Source organism: Cynocephalus volans, chromosome 5, assembly GCF_027409185.1.
Source record: "Cynocephalus volans isolate mCynVol1 chromosome 5, mCynVol1.pri, whole genome shotgun sequence".
In the NCBI taxonomy this organism is placed as follows: Eukaryota; Metazoa; Chordata; class Mammalia; order Dermoptera; family Cynocephalidae; genus Cynocephalus; species Cynocephalus volans.
The window spans coordinates 45649046-45668183 of record NC_084464.1 but is presented as its reverse complement, the minus strand read 5'-3'; the positions used below and the strand labels follow the sequence as shown (position 1 = coordinate 45668183).

Here is a 19138-nt window from a genome sequence, read left to right as displayed (position 1 = left end):
GGGCACATCCCACAAGTGGGGGTGCCTTGAAGGCAGGGGATCTGGGGACTGCTTGGAGGGAGTGGCCTCGCAGGATGGTGGGGAGGACTTATTTAGACAGGTGGAGTGGGGAGAGCCATGCCGTGGGGGACAGGGAAGTGCCGGGAGCGGTGAGTCCCGGGCACAGTGCGGGCTCAGGCTGGAGGGGGAAGGCAGCTGAATGCAAGTGCCGCAGTCATGCTTGGTGCAGACCTAAGTCCATTGGTGCATCAAGGAGACACCTCAGGCACAGACAATCCCAGGTAGTGGAGGACAGAAAAATGACTTCATCTGAGCAGTGAGACCTCCCTGGAGGGTGGATTTACAAGTCACAAAGTGTTTTCAATTCCTTGGGTCTCAGACAAGGCAGAAGCTCCCAGAGAAAAGCCAGACCCAAGTTCAGATCCAGCCTCTGCCTCTTCAGCTGCGTGGCCCAGCCCGAACGTCCCCGTCCTCTAGGACGAATCTGGTGGAGCGAGGGGACTCAGCCCCAGCCTCCCTCCTGTATGTCATGCTGCTTATTTACTCTGCACCCAGTCCAGGATGCTTACCATTCACTCCCACCCTGTATGGAACAGGGGCTCTGCCATCTTCACAGCTGCCTTCCAGCATCTAACACCGTGCCAGGCACATAAAAGACGCTCAGTAAACATATGCTGACTCAGTGAAGGGAAAGTAATGTAGCATGATGTGGGCATGGTGGTGCGGGAGGTGTCTCCGCCTGTCCTGGAGATGTGCCTACAGGTACTCGGCAAATGTGGGTTGTTGAAGAAATGACATTTGGTATTCGTGAAGTGGGGGCCTGGCAGCTGCTGGGAGCACTGTTGCCTTGCTCTTCTTGAGCTGATTGCTTCCTGTATTAGTCCATTTCTGTTGCTTATAACAAAATACTTGGAACTAGGTAATTTATAAAGAAAATGGCATTTATTGCTTACAGTTTCAAAGGCTGGGAAGTCCAAAGTCCAAAATCCAAGGAAGGCCTTGGTGGTGGCAACAGTGACCCAGGGGTCTCATGTGGAAGAAAAGGGCAGAGCAGAGAGACTAATCTCTGAAGTGCTCTTCTTTTATTTATTTATTTATTTTTAGAAAATGTAATTTTATTAATATTATTTTTTATATTCTAGGATGTTGTTGCGGAGCAGTTGGGTGGGAGGGGAGAGGGGAAAGGGGAAGGAAACAGGATGGAAGAAGGAGGAAGGAGGAGGAGCAGGATTGAGGCCTGTGGCAACCCCCTCATTCCCATAGGGGCGATTGGGGGGCTCCCAGCAGTGGCTTGGTCATTGACAGGCTGGGTGCAGATGTTAGTGGTGTGTGGCAAAAGCTGTCATCCCCCACCATCTCAGCTCGGGAACCCAGGGCCTCTCTTGCTGTGGTCTGGTAATCGTCACTGGGCTGGCTGCGTGTGTCGGGGGTTGTGGCCGAGGCCCTGGGCCCCCCATCACCCCCGGTCGGTAGAGCACAGGGAGCTTCCTGCGGGGGCTGGCTGCGCATGTCGGGAGGCATGGCCAAGGCCCTCATCCCCCACCCTCAGGATTGGTTGCAGGTGTGGGATGTGCATTGCTGAGGCCCCTGGCCCTTCCCCCTTTCTGGCTTGGTAGCCCAGAGGACTTCCGGTCTTTGTAGGTGTTATAGGTGTTCTTTTGCTAAATGAGACCTTTACTAGTTAATATGAAACTTTGCCTTTGGTTGTGGGTACTTTGTTTTTTCTTTTAGTTCTATGTTGGATTATTTGCTGTTCCCACCACTTAAACTCTGCACTGAAACTAATTTGTTGTCCTTTGCTTACTTCTACGTGGGGGAACTTCCTGTGGGGACCAGCACTTGAGCTCTGTGGTTGAGCTAAATTGCTGCTTTGCTGCTGATTCCCTAGGGAAGGCTTTTTGTGCAGCTCAGGTTTTAATGGTTGGCTTTATAGGTACTTCCGGCTCTCACGCAATCTGGTGCACCTGGGTTGTGTAGAAGGTCTGGTCTAGGCCCAAGTCTTCTCATCAAACTGCACCCCATGCAATTCTATATTCCTGACTAATCTCCTCTGAGTGGCCCTTCACTGATTGGGGGGCAGATCAGCTGTCCTTACTGTGTCCCAGTGTTCTCCCAGTGGGCCCGTCTCCCCCACCGCCCATGCTGCGAACATTTCCCATGGGACAGGCCATGCACTGGTCCCTTGCAATGACCCACCGGCCTCTGAGTGGCTCCTTTTTCTCAGTTGTTATGGCTCCTTGCTCCTATGTGGGTCCACGGGAACCCTATTAGTGGTATTGCTGGCCTGGTGGTCACCAAGGCCTTCTTCTCCCCTGCCGCCTCCAAGCAACTTCATCAGAAAGGCACAGCTGTGGCTTTTTGCTGGCTCCTGCTCTGTGCACTCAGCAGCTCTCGCCTGGAAATGGCCAGGATTCGAAATGGTCGGAGTGGTTTTTTCTTTCTCTCATTGCGGCTTCGCCTGCCTTCATGAACTCTGTAGGTCTCTCCTCCTCTTCCTCTGAGCTCTAGCATCCCCGGCTTGGCTGTTGTTGCTTTTTTATAGTTGTAAATTGGTTGATTTGTGGGAAAAGGTGATGCTGGAGACCATATATTCTGCCATCTTAACCGAAAGTCTAGTGCTCTTCTTTTAAAACCCTCAGAACCACGCCCCTAACCACCATTGTTAGTCCATTCACTACGGCATGGTGCTACAATCCAATCACCACCTCTCCAAGGCCCCACCTTTCAATGACCATAGTAGGATTTCCCACCCTCTTAACAGATACAGTAGGAATTGAGTTTTGGGGGGACATTCAACCCAAGGCACTCTTCCTTCTGGTCTTGCTTCCCTACTAGACTGTGAGCCCCTGAGGAAAGGGTCCTACTTGCTATCGCTTTTTAAGGACTGACTATGCCAAAAACTGAGTAGGGTACTTTTCGAAAGAAAGAAAGAAAGAGTGAATGAATGAATGAATGAATGAACAGACACATAGACCTGGCCCTGCCTTGGGGAGGGAGTTGGAGGTAGACAATGACCCAGATATATCAGCTGGACCTGAGAACACCAGGAAAGGTCACCAGACCACAAATGGAAAGGGCATAGAGACCACAAAGTACAACAGGAAGCCAGTATCAAGTTTCGCTAGTGGAGTCTGTGTGTATCATGTTCATGTCAGGGCAGGTGCCTGAAACCTGGGGGAGGCGGAGGGTTCCAGCTCATGCTAGGGAAGGGCTGGCCAGGTAACAGCCTGTCCTCAGGGGGAGATAGGATTTCAGGAGCCAGATGGCTGGGAGGAGGGGCAGCCCCAGGCAGGCGTGGAGGAAGGCAGGCAGCAGGCTCCACAAGTGTCTCCCCTCCGGTGCGCTGCAGATGCCACTGGGCTGGGAGTGGCCGTGTGGCCCTGGATCACAGATGGACAGAGGGACACTCTGGCACGTTCTGGTGTGTTCTCCACCAGGCGGTGCCCCGTGAATGCTGGAGTGTCCTTGCTGACACCCATGTCTGAAAGCTTTGTCCAGCCTGAGTTCTGGGGCCCAGATTGACCAAGTATTTACCTATTGTCATACTTGCTTCTGATTCTCATTATTTTTTGAGGAAAAAACCACTGTGGATTGAGTGGGAGCTCCCCTCTGGAGCCCACCTCAATCCTATTTCTGTCCTTCCCTCCCTTGAGGTAACCACAATTCTGAAAGTGGCAGGCAGGTTCCTTCTGGCTTAGTTTAGTCATTCAACAAACACTTTTTGAGCACCTACTGTGTGCCAAGCAGTGTTCTGGACATTGGGGAGAATTCAATAAATACAACAGGCAAAATCTCAAGCCTTCGTGCAGCTTTTACTCATATGCAAATGTATGTATGTTTCCATAAATAGTAAATATTACATGTGGTCTTTAAATTTTACATAAATGGGACAGATCATGCTACGACTGGCTTTTTCAGTCAATTTTGTGTTTTCAGGATTTGTCATGTTGATACACAAGAGCTGTTTTATTAATCTTAACTACATAATATTCCATTGAACGAATATAACATAGTTTGTCTATTCTCTCATAGTAAAATATTTAGGTTGTTTCCATTTTTTCGCAGTTTCAAATCACACCGTGGTGAACGTCTCTGAGTGAATCCCAGCGCCACGTGCTGGAGTTTCCTTGGAATGTGTGGAAGGGAAATGCTAGCTTGCAGGCATATTCAGCTTTGCTAGACATCGCCACGTGTTTCTCCAAAGTGTTCTAACTGACATTCCTTGATTGGATGTCCAGCTTGATTGCAGCAGAGGCAGAGCCCTGAGGGATGGCATCAAGGACAAGTCAGCTTTGACGGGTGGGACAGTGCAGGGAGAGGGGAGGGTGTGGAGCTGGGGTGGGCTCTGGTGGGGGGTGGGCTGGGGTCGGAGGTTCCTGTGGGGAAGCAGTCGAGGGCTGGCCGGGATTCTGAACCTCCCAGTGTGGTGGCGGTGAGAGCCTCATCTGGAGGTGGGCTCTGCCCCAGCAGCACACAGCAGCTCCTGGCATTGCCGCTCCTGGCCTCGGTCTTTTTGTTCTCTATCCAGCTTGGGCCAGGAGGTCTTGAGGTCCCTACAGCCTCCATGTGCTCAGATGTTCTTGGCAAGTGGCTGTGGCTTCCTGGCCCAATGAGGAGAGAGGCATTGGCTAGCCTGGGATGGCAGAGTTTGCAGCTGCATGAGGCAGTGGGGTGCTTATCGAGAGCTGGATGGCTGTGGTACTAGCAGGAGGCTGGACAGGGACTGGGGAGTAGTGCAAGGGGGTTGCCAGGGAGAACCAGGAGAGCCTGGGGAAATGGGGAACCCCAGACTCCTCCAGGTCTCCTCTGCCACTTGTGATCTTGTGCCTGGAACCTGGAGGCTCCAGCCTCTGCCCTAAGATAGGAAGTAGCTGTTCCCTGAGGGCTTTGTGGGCTTTAATTTGATTGAACTTACTATCAGTATGGACTCATGGGTTTTTATTTTATTCAACGAGAGAGACTGGGGGAAGGGCGTAGGGAGGGAGAGAAGTGCCTTACCTGGTGGAGAGGTTTGAAGAGGACACTCGGGGGGTTGGGGGGGGTTAGCTGTGGGTGCCACAGTGATGGCGCTGTGGCTGAAGGGGCCGGACATGGGAGGGCTGAGAGTTCTGGTGTGTGACTTGGGGTCTGTAGCAGTGTTGGCTGTGTGCGGTTGTGTGTGCTGGAATGTGCTAGTGTGTGCATCCCATGACCATGTGTGTGTACCACCCCAGCTAAACAACAGAGACGTTGAAGCACTGCCCTTTTGTTCTGGGTGGATGCTGTGGAGTAATTGTTTTGCAGCTGAAGGGGATGACAAGGAGAGGGAACTTTCCAGGGCTGGGGAGGGCTGCAGGAGATGGGGGCCTCTCCGCCTGAGGGAGGCTCTGGACACAGACCTGGATTGCAGACCTGCTTACTGGCATGTGACCTGGGTCAGGCTATTTAGCACATTTGAGCCTCAGTTTCCTCATCTATAAGATGGGGATATTAGCACCTGCACCTGGGGAATGTGAGGATTCATTGAGATTGGGCCGAGCATGGTGCCAGGCATGCAGTGGGTGCTTAGTAAATGCTGGTCCCTCTTGGGCCACTCCAGTCCTCTCTGGCTGCAACAGGGAGCCAGGAGAGCAGTTGAGGCAGAGGCTACACCACCATCAGGAGCTTGTGTCACCCCAGGAGACAGCCTCTGTCCCCCACTCCCCTGAGCAGCCATGCTGACAGTTGGACAGTGAAGCAAAGGGACCTGTGGACACTTGGTTTCTCACCCTGGGGGCAGTGACACCAGAGGGCACTCACCCCAGGGCAGGTGCTCTGCCCCAGACATGCTCATGGCCCCACAGGGTCCTCTGACTCCACAATACAATCCCTTCCCCACATGACTGGCTGAAAGGTGGCTGCTGGAGCCAGATGGCCTGAGTTCGATCCCCGGTCTGCCCCTCACTATCTTCATGACCTTGGGAAAGCCACTTCACCACTTTGTGCCTCAGTTTCCTCATCTATTAATTGGAGATGTGATGATGATACTGACCTCTGATGAGTGAATTCATGTAAAATTTGCAGAGTAATATTGAACATGCATTGGATACTCCATAAATATTCATTAGTATTATTGAGCTCTGCATAACACCCCAGCTCCCCTCCAGTCCCCCCATCTCTTGTGTGTGCAAGAATAGCAAATCCTTCTTGGATCACACTTGCATCTCAGGTACCTTGTGATTCATTCACATTCTTGGGGATGAGCTGTGGTCACCTAATCCTTCTTTAACCAGTGAAGCAAAGCTTGCAAGATATATCCTGACGTGCCAGGTAGGACCATCACACTCATCCTCTTAGAGGAGCATCACTCAGAAATATTACTTAACCTAACATTTTCTCCCTGTTTGAGAGCAATTAACTCACATCCCCTGCCTACCCTCCCTCCTGGAGCCAGGTGGCTCATCCTCCCCTTCCCTCCCCTCCCAGTCCAGCCTCTTCCTCTTGTCCATCTGTCTCCCCAGATGGGGGGAGAAATGTCACAATTGGCCCGCTTTCTAACTGGAAAGAAACCATATGGAAGGTTTTAGCTGGAGCTGAGTGCCTGCCCGGCTGCCATGAGTGCACGGCCAGCACTGTGGCCAGCAGGCTGCCTCCCCTTGGCTCTCTCTGGGACCCAGGACTGAAAGGGGCCCCAGTCCTGCCCAAGGATCCTTGCTCCCTCTCTCCCTTCCCCACAAGCTCCTGGTAACTATGCTCTTCTATGGCACTTGGAGCTTCTTGGGTGTCTTAGGAGAGACCCAAGGAGTTGTCCACATGCATGCGCGTGTGCACGTGTGTGTGGTATCTGTGGCCCAGGCCCAGCAGGGTGCCTGGCACATAGCAGCCACTCCTTCCAGTGAACGCACCTTGTTCTCCCCAGAATGCCCACCACCTGGCTGCTTACACCTCCCTCCCCCTAAGACTCAGCTCAGTGTTACCACCTTTAGGGGCAGCCTCCCTTATTGCCACCTCTTGCCCGTGGGTGGGGGCTCCTCCGTGGGTGGAACTGGGTGCTGGCATGTTGCCTGTGGGCTGGTGGGTGGGTCATGTCCCCCTCGCACTATGAGTGAGACCCTTAAAGCTTAGGCCACTGTACAGAAGTGTCTGATGTACTAGGGCATCGAGTTTGTGCAGAAGGCTCAGATGGTACTAGCCCCGACCAAGTGGCCATTTGGAGGCCCAGGGGTGCCCAGGGGTGGCAGCTGGGTGCCCAGCCAAGGTGGTTGGTTTGAGGCATTGGCTGGGCCAGGAAAGGATCCTATTTTCAGGGGGACCCAGAGGAGGGCAGCAGTTAGATAAAGGGTCTGGCTTCATTAAGGTTAATCCCTCAGGATTAACCTTAGCTAGTCAGCTAGCCCTGACTCTGCCACCAGGGGCTCAGGGGTTTTATTTTCTAGGGGTCCCCAGCCCCTAGACCCCAGTAGGCCAGGGGACTATGAGGCTTTAGGCAAGCCACTTCTCTTCTCTGAGCTTCAGTTTCCTCATCTGCCAAATGCAGTGGATGGTACACAGCGGTCCACACATGCTTCGGTACTAGATCAGGTGGGATTTAGATAAATGAATGACACCGGTCCCCTGCCAGCACTTGAGAGACACATCTGAGGCTGGGAACTGGCTGGGTGAAGTACAGAGTGCTCCCAGGGATTCTGATGGCCACACAGCCTAGATGTGAATCCCAGCAACACTGTGTATTGATCCTATCCTGGATGGCTCCAGTCAGCGGCCACGCGTGCTGCTCTTACCGAAGGCCTGTGGATGGGCACGGGCCCCAGAGACAGGAGCCCCAGGAGGTGTGTGTGTGGGTGTGGGGGCACTGATGGCCCGGGCTGGGCTCTCGTTTTCAGATTTAATCCTCTAAGAAACCATATGAGGTGGTTACAATAAAAATAACCAACATTTACTAAGCACTTACTAGGTACCAGACATTATTGTATTTATATGAGCTAACTCACTTATTTTATAACAACCTTGTGAAGTAAGTAGTCTTATTACCTTCACTTCATAGGTGATGTATCTGAGGCACAGAGAGGGTCAGTAACCAGCCTGAGGTCACACAGCAGTAAGTGGCAGAGCCAAGATTTGAACTCAGGCATTCTGGCTCCTAAGCATGATGCTATACTGCCTCTTGCCTCTTGCTGCCTCTGACTGCTATGTGGGGAAACTGAGGCACAGAGTACTTAAGTGATGTGTCCAGGGTCACCAGCTGCTGAGTGGAGCCAAGACTGACACTGCAGTGATTCTGACTGCACAGGCCATATTGAGACTGGGACCCGGAGGCTGAAAGTCAGGTTGGGGGACCTTGGGCAGCACCCAGCCGCTCTCTCTGGAGTGTGTGTTGGAGGGGATGGTGGGGAGACTCAGGCTTCCTTGCCTGCCCAGGCTGACCAGTGCCCCTCCCACAGGGGGCGTGTGTATCGCCCAGTCAGTGAAGATACCACGAGAGCCCAAGACGGGTGAGTTTGACAAGATCATCCGGCGCCTCCTGGAGACCTCAAATGCCAGGGCAGTCATCATTTTTGCCAACGAGGATGACATCAGGTGAGGGCAGGCAGCATCTGGGTGGGCACTGGGAGCCAGGCAGTTATGGGGAGAGCCTCAGGTCCTGTCCTGCTGGAGACTTCCCAGGCAAGCCTGACCCCACCCTGGGATCCAGAGAGGTATGGGTGGGTGAGTGGGGATACCCCACAGGCTAGGAATCAGGCTACTGCTAATAGGGCACCCCTTCTCAATCCCCTCTCTGTTTCCTGCATCCATTCCACCTGCCAGGGATGACAAGCAGGGTGCTTTAATGGAGGGGCTAAGGCCACGGGCTTAGGGCCAGACCACCTAGGTTCTAATCCTGTTCTCCCACCTATTAGTGGTGTGACTTCAGGCAAATTTCTTAACCTCTCTGGACCTCTTTGTTGCCAAAAATAAAATAAAATAAAAGAGCTAATGATGGCTGCCTGATAGTGTTTGAGAACTGAATGTAGGAATGTGCATAAGGGGCTTAGAGCAGGGTCTGGCATGAAGTAGGTACCCAGTAAGTGTTAGCCACCTCTCAGCCCCTCCCTCCTTTCTTTGTTAGTTCAGAGTGCAGGCGAGAGGTCTAGGCTGTGGTTCAAGTCCTGGCTTGGGCATACACTCACTGTGGACAGTATGGTTCCCTCCCTGGGCCTCAGTTTCTACATCTGCAGACTGGGAGGAGGAGGACTCTGGGTGCCAGGGCCATGTAGTGCAGAAATTCTGGTTCGGCCCCTCTCTTCACGTCTGCCCCTGGGTCCTGGGTCACAGGTCAGAAACTCAGGTGTACTTAATAGTTGTCCCTCAAGTGCCCCTCCTAACCTACCTCCCTTCCTCCATTTCCTCGTTTGCTCCTAGCTCCTTGAGAACCGGTGTTAGGGCCAAGATAGGCCAAGAGATTCCCCAGTCTGAGGGGCAGACACAGCCTGTCCTCAGGGAGCCCCAGGCTGAGGAGGACACACAGCCTCTGCCTGAAATCTGGTGGGGGAGGCATGCCCCAGCCTTCACAGAGGAGGTCAAGACAGCAGATGTGGCCCTCAGGCCTCCTCCCTCAGACACCTGGCCACTCGCTGGCCCAACCAAGGCTGCCCTGTCTCCCACCCCTCCCCTGCAGCTCTCTCCTATTCCAGCACCCACCCTGAGTCACATTCTTTCAAACTCTTTTTCTCACTTGGTAAAGACCCCATCCTGGACTTCTGAGCTGCAGTAAAACAGATAACCCCCCAGGGACATTGCTGGGTCCCTGGAAGGCTGGAGGAGGGAAGACCATTAAGGTCTCAAGAGCCAAAAGGGTCCACTCTAAGGTGGTGTCTCAGGCAGCAAAAGGTCAGGGCTGGAGAGAGCCTCAAGCCCCATCCTGATACCCTCTGAACTGAGCACAGAGGCAGCTCCTGACCCCCTTAAGGAGTATGGGTCCCCTAAATTCTGGCTCTGGATGTTCTTGATGCCAATGGGGCAGGAGGGGCCCCTTCTGAGCCACCAGCCCCTGCTCCCTGACTCCTGCCGCCCATGCCCACCCCAAAGCCTGGCACTACTCAGTTCCCACACACCACCGAGCTGTGCACCCCACCCAGGCCTACTGCCTTGGCAGATGCCTTCAGTCCAGATGGACCCACCTGCTGGGAGGAGAGGATAAAGGTGTTGGTTCCTTTGTCCCTGAGAAGAGGCACCTAGAGGAGGGGTAGGAAGTGTGGTGGGAGGTGGGGGTCATTTCTGGAAATCCATGTGCATTTTCAGAAGCAAACAGGAGTAAAAATAAACCCGGGTGACTTTGCAGGGTTGGAGGGTTGGGAGTTCTGGACATCTGGGGCTGGCCGGATGCAGGTGGGTATTAATAGGGCTGTGGGTGTGGGTTCTGTGAGCAGCCCCACCTACCATTAGTGGTGATCTGAGGTGGGGGCCGCACCCGGTGGGGGCCAGGAAATGTGGAGAGATGATGGGGAGGGCAGGCTGGGATGATGGCGGACACCAGGCTACTCAAGCTCTGGGGCCTAGAAATATATTTGTTTCCCTCTGGAAGCCCCTGGCCCTCCTGCCCCAGGGACTACCTCCTGCATAGGCCCAGCAGCCACCCCCAGCCCTGGAGTCTGTCCTGGCCCTCAGCAATGGGTAGGGCCCAGAACACTGTGATGTGTTCCTACATCACAGCCTCTCACTTGCTCTGCTCCAGTCTCTCCTGTGTGGCATGCACATTCGTCCCTGTTTTCCCCTTCAAGGAGAGATGTCTTTGAGGGGCCCCTTAATTCATGAATCCAGTAAACACTGACTGAGCACCTCCTGTGGGATCCTGGGTCCTGTGCTGGGCTCTTGGGTCCCTGGTTTAAGACCACTGTCACAGTGGCACTGGAGGTGGGTGTGCACCCTGGTGGCCCCACCCCCTCATCCATCCGGGCAGGGTATAGGGAGCATCTCTTTGAAGGACCTGGGCTGTTGGCACAGAGGGGATGAATGGATAAGGCACTGCTGGCAAGGGCACAAGTGCAGGGGGTGAGGGTGTAGAGAGGTGCGAGTATGTGCGTGTGTGTGTGTGTGTAAAGTTGGCTATAAGTGTGAGGATGGGCTAAGGGATGTGGGTGTGGGTGTATGGCCAGGAAGGCATGAATCTGAGAGGACGGGGCTGGGCAGATGTAGTTCCTGGGGCCTGAGTCAGACATGGGGCAGGTGTGCATCTGGGGAGACAGGTGTGGTCTTTGCAGGGACAGACATGGGCCTGGAGGAGCACACTGGGCCTGGAGGCAGGCATGGGCTCACGGGGACAGGCATGGGCTGGGAGGACAAGTATGGGTGAGAGAGGTAGCCGGGGGCCTATGGGTAGTGTGGGCCAGGGTAGAGGGGAACCATGGAGCTGGGGGTGTGGGCATGGGTGCTGGGGCAGCTGTGGGCCCTGAGCTCATGTGGGTCAGGGGTCGAGGGTCCAGGCATAGCCTGGGGCACAGGAATGGGCTGTGAGGGGGCAGGTGTGGGTCCACAAGCAGGTATGGCCAGGGGTGGGAGCAGTTGTGTGGACAGCCACAGCTAGGCTGGGCTGGTGTGTGTGTTCCCACAGGCGTGTGCTGGAGGCAGCACGAAGGGCCAACCAGACAGGCCACTTCTTCTGGATGGGCTCTGACAGCTGGGGCTCCAAGATTGCACCCGTGCTGCACCTGGAGGAGGTGGCTGAGGGTGCTGTCACTATCCTCCCCAAGAGGATGTCCGTGCGAGGTAGGTCAGTGGGCCCGGAAGGCGGGACCACCACACTCCCCCCACCCCCACCTGTCAGCATCATCCCAGACCGCCCCTTCTCCTGTCCCTCCTCTGCTTCCTTCCCCTCGTCTCACCATATCTTTTCTTTCCTCTTCCTTGGCCCCACAGCCTCTTGTATTCTGAGGTTCTGGGCTGGGAGGCCTTTCAAGCCACACTCTGCACAGCAGAATTCGAATCCAGATTCAAGACCTTTCTTCCTTCCTTCCAGATATTTTTGGGTGTGTGTGGGGGGTGTGGCACGCACAGGAGGCTCATCTACCAAGGTCTGTGCTTCACCCTATATAATCCTATCCCTTTTCCCATCTGGGACAGAAATGAGGGCCTGGCCATGCCTGGAGAGAGTCCTCTGCCAGAAGGGGTCTGGGAGCTGCCAGAACGCTATAAGAAAGAGTGCTATGTGAAGGGCTGGGGTCTCCCTGCAGAGCCTGCTTGGGTCTGGCAGTCCCTGGAACAGCCTTGGGGTTGGGCCTGCCCTGCCCTGAATCCCCTCCTCTCGGGGCAGAACCCACAGTCACCCTGAGCAGGAACAAACTACTCTGGCCAGAACCTCACAGGGAATGAGGTGTGAAGTTCCCATTAGTGGCCTGATTTGGCAGGGACCCTGCGGTCCTCACCTTGGGGGAGGCAGGCTCCCAGGGCTTTCCTCCTTCCCTGCCCTCACTGCATTCAATAGAGTCCAGTGTTGACGGAGCTGGAAGGGACCGCAGACATCTGCCCCTCCATCAAACTTTCCAAGGGACTGAGGCCTGAGAAGGGGAGAGACTTGCTCAGTCACACAGCAGTGTCCCCTCTTCACCCTGAGGCAGAGAGCACAGGCAGTGGAAATTTCCACACCACCCCCTCAACCCCAAGCCATAATAAACACAAAATTCCAGTAACTATGCCTTTTTGGTGCCTACAAATGCCACACCAATAGATATCTCATTTAGCTTCTCCGCAACTCTGCGATATACTCTTATCCACATTTAGTAGATGGATACATTGAAGCTTAGAGAGATTGTGATTTATAGTGCTGTAAGCGGCAGAGCTGGGATTTGAATCCAGGACTTGCCTGACAAGTACCTCTTCTCTCTGGGATATTAGAGAAGCTTTTAGAACAGTGGTTTTCATCTATGGGTGATTTTGCCACCCAAGAGACACTTGGCAATACCTGGAGACATTTTTGGTTGTCACAATTGGGGGGTTGGTGCTACTGGCATCTGGTGGCAGAGGCTGGGGTGCTGCTCAACATCATGCAATGTACAAGACAGCCCTCCCCCAAAGAATATCCAGCCCCAAGTGTCAATAGTGCCAGGTAGAGAAACCCTGCTGTAGGCCAACCCCCCGGCCAAGGCCGGCATTTCTCCTGCAGCTCTGACAGTCATTTGGCTTCCACTGGGATCCTTCCATGGACAGGAAGCTCACCACGACCATTCATTGTGGGCCCTGTTGGGCTTTTGGGCCTCTGGCCCATCCCAGGCAGCTCAGTCAACTGTGTACAGAACAGTCAGTGCTGCAGAGGGGCACTGGGAGGACGGAGGGGGCATTATTCACTGCCAGCCTGCCCACGCTGGGGCGCGTGTCCTAGGCTGAGAGCAGAGTTGGTGAGTCCCATGGAGCATGTGGAGGAGGGCAGCTGTGGCTGTCAGTGACGGGGACGCTGTGGACTTGAAGAGAGAGGATCCAGGCCCTGGTCTTGCTGTGTGACCTGGGTGATCCCCTGTCTTCTCTGGCCGGGTCTCCTCGGGTGCTCTCAGGTTGGGCAACCCCACCAGCCTCTGTGCTCTAATCTTAGGACCCTCAGGTCTCAGGACCCCCAGGTGGCTCCTTCTCAAAGAGGCCTATATTAGTATTCGGTGGTTAAAGGCCGTGGAAACATTCTCATCGGTGTGCTTCTCTTCTATAAAGGCAGCAGTTGTAGATCACACACGCTCCCCCGGGACTTAACACAGCCCTTTTCATTTTGAATGAAATGAAATGCTCCACGTTTTGTTTTTTTCTGTCTGGGCCTGGATCAGAGGACGTGCTTGCTTTTCCCTCCCTCCTTCTTCCCGCCGCCAGGGGGAAGCGGGAAGGGCTGGGGGCGCTGGGGAAGGGGATGCGCGAGCTCCTGACGTCCCTGTTCTCTGCCAGGCTTCGACCGTTACTTCTCCAGCCGCACGCTGGACAACAACCGGCGCAACATCTGGTTCGCCGAGTTCTGGGAGGACAACTTCCACTGCAAGCTGAGCCGCCACGCGCTCAAGAAGGGCAGTCAACTCAAGAAGTGCACCAGTGAGCACGCGCGGGGCCTGGGGGCGGGGCCTGGGGGCGGGGCCTGAGGGGAGGTGGCGTGCGTGGAGACGGGCCGACGCCTGGGGGGGGAGTTGGGAGGCCTAGGGGCGGAGCCACATCCGATTTGGGTGGGACACTGAGAAGCGTCGGGGGCAGGAGGGCTTAGGGTGGTAGAAACCACTGCGTCCTCTCGGCAGTGGCAGTGACAAATGTCCGTGACGCTTCTAAGTAGAGGGAATGACTGCTTTGGAGTTTATCTGGACGTCACTAGGGCCAGACCACAGAACCTGTCCTGTGTCCAGTCCTGACGCGCGCCTGGTTGGACACTGTACAGAAACCACCTCTAACCCCCACGCAGTTCCCTCAGTCACTCAACAAACACCAGTTTGGCTCCCAGGAAGTGCCTGGCGCTGTTCTAAGCACGGTGGATAGAGCAGTGAAAGAAAGAGTCAAAAGTCTCTTGAAGTTTTTATTAATGGGGAGACAGACGATAAAAATAAGCAAATTATAGAATGTCAGAAGGGAAATGTGCAGTAGAAACAAAACATAAATATAATGGGGAGCGCATGGGGGGAGGGAAACTGCAACTTTGAAATGGCCATGGAAGGCCTCCCTGCAAAGGTAACATTCGAGCCCTGAAAAGAAGAGCCGCACAAGGGGACAATGACTGGTCCATTTTACAGATGGGAAAACAAAGGCTCAGAGGAATCAAGTACAGGGACCTAAGTTTCCACAGGTGGAACATGGTAGAGCAGGATTTGTATGCATGTCTGGGCTGTAGGCCCTCAGCTCCCTAGGGTAGCATCCTGGTGTGTCCACATTTAGATATATTTATTTGGTCATAGGTCCTTGTGTGCTCTGGTCTGGGTAGCTGTGCAGCAGGACCCAGCCTTAGTGACATTAGGGAGCTGAGGAGGATAAGGAGTTCATATATCCTCCCAGACTGATGGGTGCAGTTTGGGAAAAGGGCTGGGTGAGCCAGGAACATGCTGAATAGAATCTTTGACGGAAGGGGGTCCACCAGGGCCAGAGGAAAAGAGAGTGATGAGGTGGGCGGGTGGGAAGTGTGCTGCCCTCTGGTGGCCAGATCCCCCAGGGAATTACAGCCACTGGACCATGGGTATCCCCTGGGGACCCAGGCAAGCTTACAGCCAGACCCACCATGCCTGATCCGCAGAGCAAGTGCGGGTTTATGAGCGTGTCCAGGTGGCAGTGTGTGTGTGACTGCGTATGTGCATGAGATGGTGTGCCTGAGAGGGAAGTGGTGTGTGTGCTGTGTGTCTTGTGTGGGGGTCTACATGTTCCTGGGTGAGCTGATAACCTTATCACCACCATTTACTATGCATCTATTATGTTCCAGACACTTTAAAGACATCATCTCATTTTACCCTCACAACTCTAGGAAGTCTTATGCTTCCCATATTATAGATGAGGATATGGAAAGTCAGAGAGACCAAGTGACTTGCCCAAGGCTGCACAGCAAATGCCTTAATCAGGCAGTAGTCCCAATTGAGGTACAAGAGATGCACTACACAAACATGCCTGAGCATGGAGGCTGAGTCCTCATGGGGAGGGTGCCCATGTATCCTGTTTACTCCTGCTCTCCCAGTATAATTATTGAGAGCATCCCCTTCTATTCTCAAAAGTGCCGATGTGGGGATGAAAAATTGCATGGGCACCCTGATTATAAGTCACCAGACCTAACTTGGGGATGGGGATGTGTAAATTGTGGAGGGTGAGGAGCTTTCTGTAGTTACCTTTTTGTCTGGGAGGGCCACGAGGGAAGAAGGGCTTGGTCAGTCCCCGTAGGCTCTGTCCAGACAGGGTCAGGATTCATGAACTTCTCTAGCAGTCCTGAGGGAGGTATTTGCTCTGATTGTCAGAGCATGTAGGGGAAGGAGGACTAGAACAGGTTTCAGAGGAGAGTAGAGCTTTGCTGTGAGCCTAAGGCAAACTCTGTGCCCTATCCAGGCCTTTGCTTTCTCGTCTGAGAAATGGGATTGATAGTGGGCCAGCACAGAGGTGTCTCCAGAAGGAAGCGAGAAAGCTTAATAGAGGCCCTTTATGAACTGTAATATGGTAGTTCTCAAGCCTGGCTGTGTGGTAGAGTCACCTGGGGAGCTTTTAAAACTGTGCCAGCGCCCCACACCCAGACCACCTAAATCAGAACCTCAGGGGTGGGGCCTGGGTGGTGGATTTTTTTTTAAAGCTCTGCAGGTGTCTTTAGTGTCTATTTAGGGTTGGAGCAGTGGTTCCCAAGCTTTGTGCATATTGAATGATCTTTTAAAAATACTGATGGCTGACTCCCACCCCCAGACTTTCTGATTTAATTTATATTGGGTACAAACTGAGCACCAGGATTTTTAAAAAAGTGCCCCAGGAGGTTCTACTGTGCAGCAAAGTTTGGGAACCTCTGACTTGGAGAGGTGAGTGATGGGAGGGAGGACAGCAGGTGTCCCAGGGGGAAGGCATGAGCAAAGGGGCAGAGGCTCGAATGAACACGGGGTACAGGTCTCGCGGAGGTGTGGAGGGACAGGACCTCACAGCTAACCCGAGTCCTTCTTGCTGTGTTTGAAGCCCCAGCAGAGGCTGTCAGAATCCTTGTGTAGACCCAAGTCAGGTGCAGTGAGCCTCTCTGGCCATCTCTTGGTGAGGCGGGGGCACAGGAGTGTTGGGAATGTTTGTGGGATCAGAGAACTTGGAGAGGGGAGGCAGATCTGGCTTCCCTGAGGCCCTGCCCAGGGTTGAGTTGAGCCTGTCTCTTGGAAGACAGACTCAACTTAGGCCAGGAGTGCTGGAATAACACCAGGGAAGGCTGGTGCTGGCCTGGGCACTTGGGAGGTGGAGCAGGGGAATGATAATCCCCCCATCACCCATCTGAATCCAACTCTGCCTCCTCCCTGCTGTGTGACCTTGAACAAGTCATTTACCTTCTCTGATTCTCAGATGCTTATCTGTAGAATACAAAGGCAACAGTCATCTCAACGAGTTGTTGTGAGGATTAGAGATAAAGTGTGTGAAGAGGCTAGCTGAAAAACGATGTGTATGATAGGTGCTGATAAAATGGTTGTCACTGTTAATATAGAGAGGAAGTGGGAGAGATGAGATTTGTTATTGTCTCAGTCATGAAATCGACAGGCAAATCGTGCCCCCTTATCTGTGGTTTCACTTTCCACGGTCTCAGTTACCCATGGTCAACTGCAATCTGAAAATATTAAATGGAAAATTTCAGAAATAATTCATTAGTTTTAAGTTGTGTGCCATTGTGAGCAGCATGATGAAATCTCGTGCCATTCCGCTGTGATCCAACCGGGACTTGATCACCCCTTTGTCCAGTGTGTCCACGCTGTCTATGCTCCCGGCTTGTTAGTTACTTAGTAGCCATCTCAGTTATCAGATCGACTGTACGATATTGCAGGGCTTGTGTTCAAGTAACCCTTATTTGACTTAATAATGGCCCTGAAGCACAAGAGGAGTGATGTGCATAATTTATGTAGGGTTTGGTACTGTCTGCAGTTTTAGGCATTCACTGTGGGTCTTGGAATGTATTCCCTGCAGATAAGGGGGGACTACTGTAAGTTAATAGCCCAGGTCTGTTGGTATCAAATCTGTCTGTCTATGGTAGGATCCTGGAGGTGGTTGGCATACACTATCACAGGTATAGCACCCATTTTACAGAAGAGGAAACTAGGTGGCTTGTGAACATCATGGTGCTAGAGAGCTGGCAGAGCTGGGTTCACACCCAGGCAGCCAGTGCCTGCCCCGGCCCTGCCCTCCTTCTTTCCTTTCCCACCCACTCCTCCGGGCCCCTCTCTCGTGCCCTCAGCCAGCCCAGGCAGGCTCTGCAGTCTGACAACTCGTATTCTCCACCTACCCCAACTCTGTCTCCAGAGCCTGGCTTCCCATCACCTCTCCCAGGATCAGTCCCCTCTGCTCTCCTCCTTGCTAACAGATTCCAGAGTCGGCCTCTGCCTGCCCCGCCCAAGGTCTCACAGTGAACAAGTGCCACTCCTGTGTTTGCTTGTCCTTTGCTTTGCCGAATCCATTTCTTCCCACCCCAGTCAACAGATGGACCTGGCAACCTTCTGAGAGGGTGGGAAGGACCATCTCATGCTGTAGTCTTACACTTGGGACGATTAGATCCATCTTTCAAGGTCTTAAATTGGGCTCCCCCGAGACAAGGATTTGAGAGCAAATTCGAGAGGGGATCCTGGGAAACACTGGCAGAGGAGAGAAGGCAGAGGTGCAGTATCAAGCAGGTTACCGCTGTGAACAACTGGGGCGTAATCTACTGGGGACTTGAGAGAAACAGGCTTTCAGTCATGCCACTGGAGGTGTGAGGGAGCCAGGGTATGTTTGCACCAAACTCCGTCAGTCATTGATGGGAGCTGCTCCTGCAGGACATTAATTCCACAGCACCTCCAGCCTGCCACATGGCTGGGCAAAGAGGGCTCCTGTGGCCAGAGAAAGCCTCAGGAGAGCGGCAGCTGCTGGCAGCTAGAGATTGCACTGGTGTGCTGAAGTGGTGAGGGTAAGGGGGAACTCATTCTTTCTCAAACATACAGCTACTAGAGTCCTGCAGACCTGGGTGTGAGTCCTGGTGCTGCCACTTCCTATCTGTGTGACCTTGGGCAGCTTACCCCACCTCTTGAGGCCTCAGTTTCCTCATCTGTAAATTGGGGAGTCACATTAACCTCTCCCATCCCCCCAAGAGCCCCATCCCCAGCACAGCACTGTCTCCCTCATGGCTTCCCAGAAACACGATGGGAGCCAGTCTGCGGAAGCACTTGCAGGTGGCCCATGGCTCACCCCACACCTAAGTGAGATCAGCATCACTGAGAGGCGTCTCTGCAGCTGTCAAGCCCACAGGAGGGCAGCGCCCGCCTCCCTGCTCCTCTCCCAGCCCCTCCCTGGGAGCCTGCAGAGCAAGGTTTGGGAATTAAAGTCATAAACAAGGCAGATGTGGCATTCATCTTTTTGACAGCGCTGGCAGCCAGGTGATGGCTGAGCGGAGGAAGGCCCCGTTTATGAGGAGATAGGAAAAATTTACTGCCTGCTGCTCCCAGGGGCTGGGAGCTTGGAGAGTGAAAACAGCCTCATGGTGATGCGGGATGTGTGGGGAGATGCCAGTCACCTGGCTTGT

General features: G+C 53.7%; 1 protein-coding gene across 2 annotated transcripts in view; it reads left to right on the top strand.

Annotated features, from left to right (window-relative positions):
- The window catches only part of GRM4 (glutamate metabotropic receptor 4), a 103917-nt gene that overhangs the window by 58679 nt on the left and 26100 nt on the right, over positions 1–19138 (top strand). Inside the window, exons 3-5 of one of the 2 annotated variants that reach the window (XM_063097234.1) lie at positions 8400–8535; positions 11546–11700; positions 13855–13995. In XM_063097234.1, the coding sequence (XP_062953304.1) occupies positions 8400–8535; positions 11546–11700; positions 13855–13995 (432 nt within the window). The remainder of the gene's footprint in view (positions 1–8399; positions 8536–11545; positions 11701–13854; positions 13996–19138) is intronic. The other variant, XM_063097235.1, reaches the window with a different exon arrangement.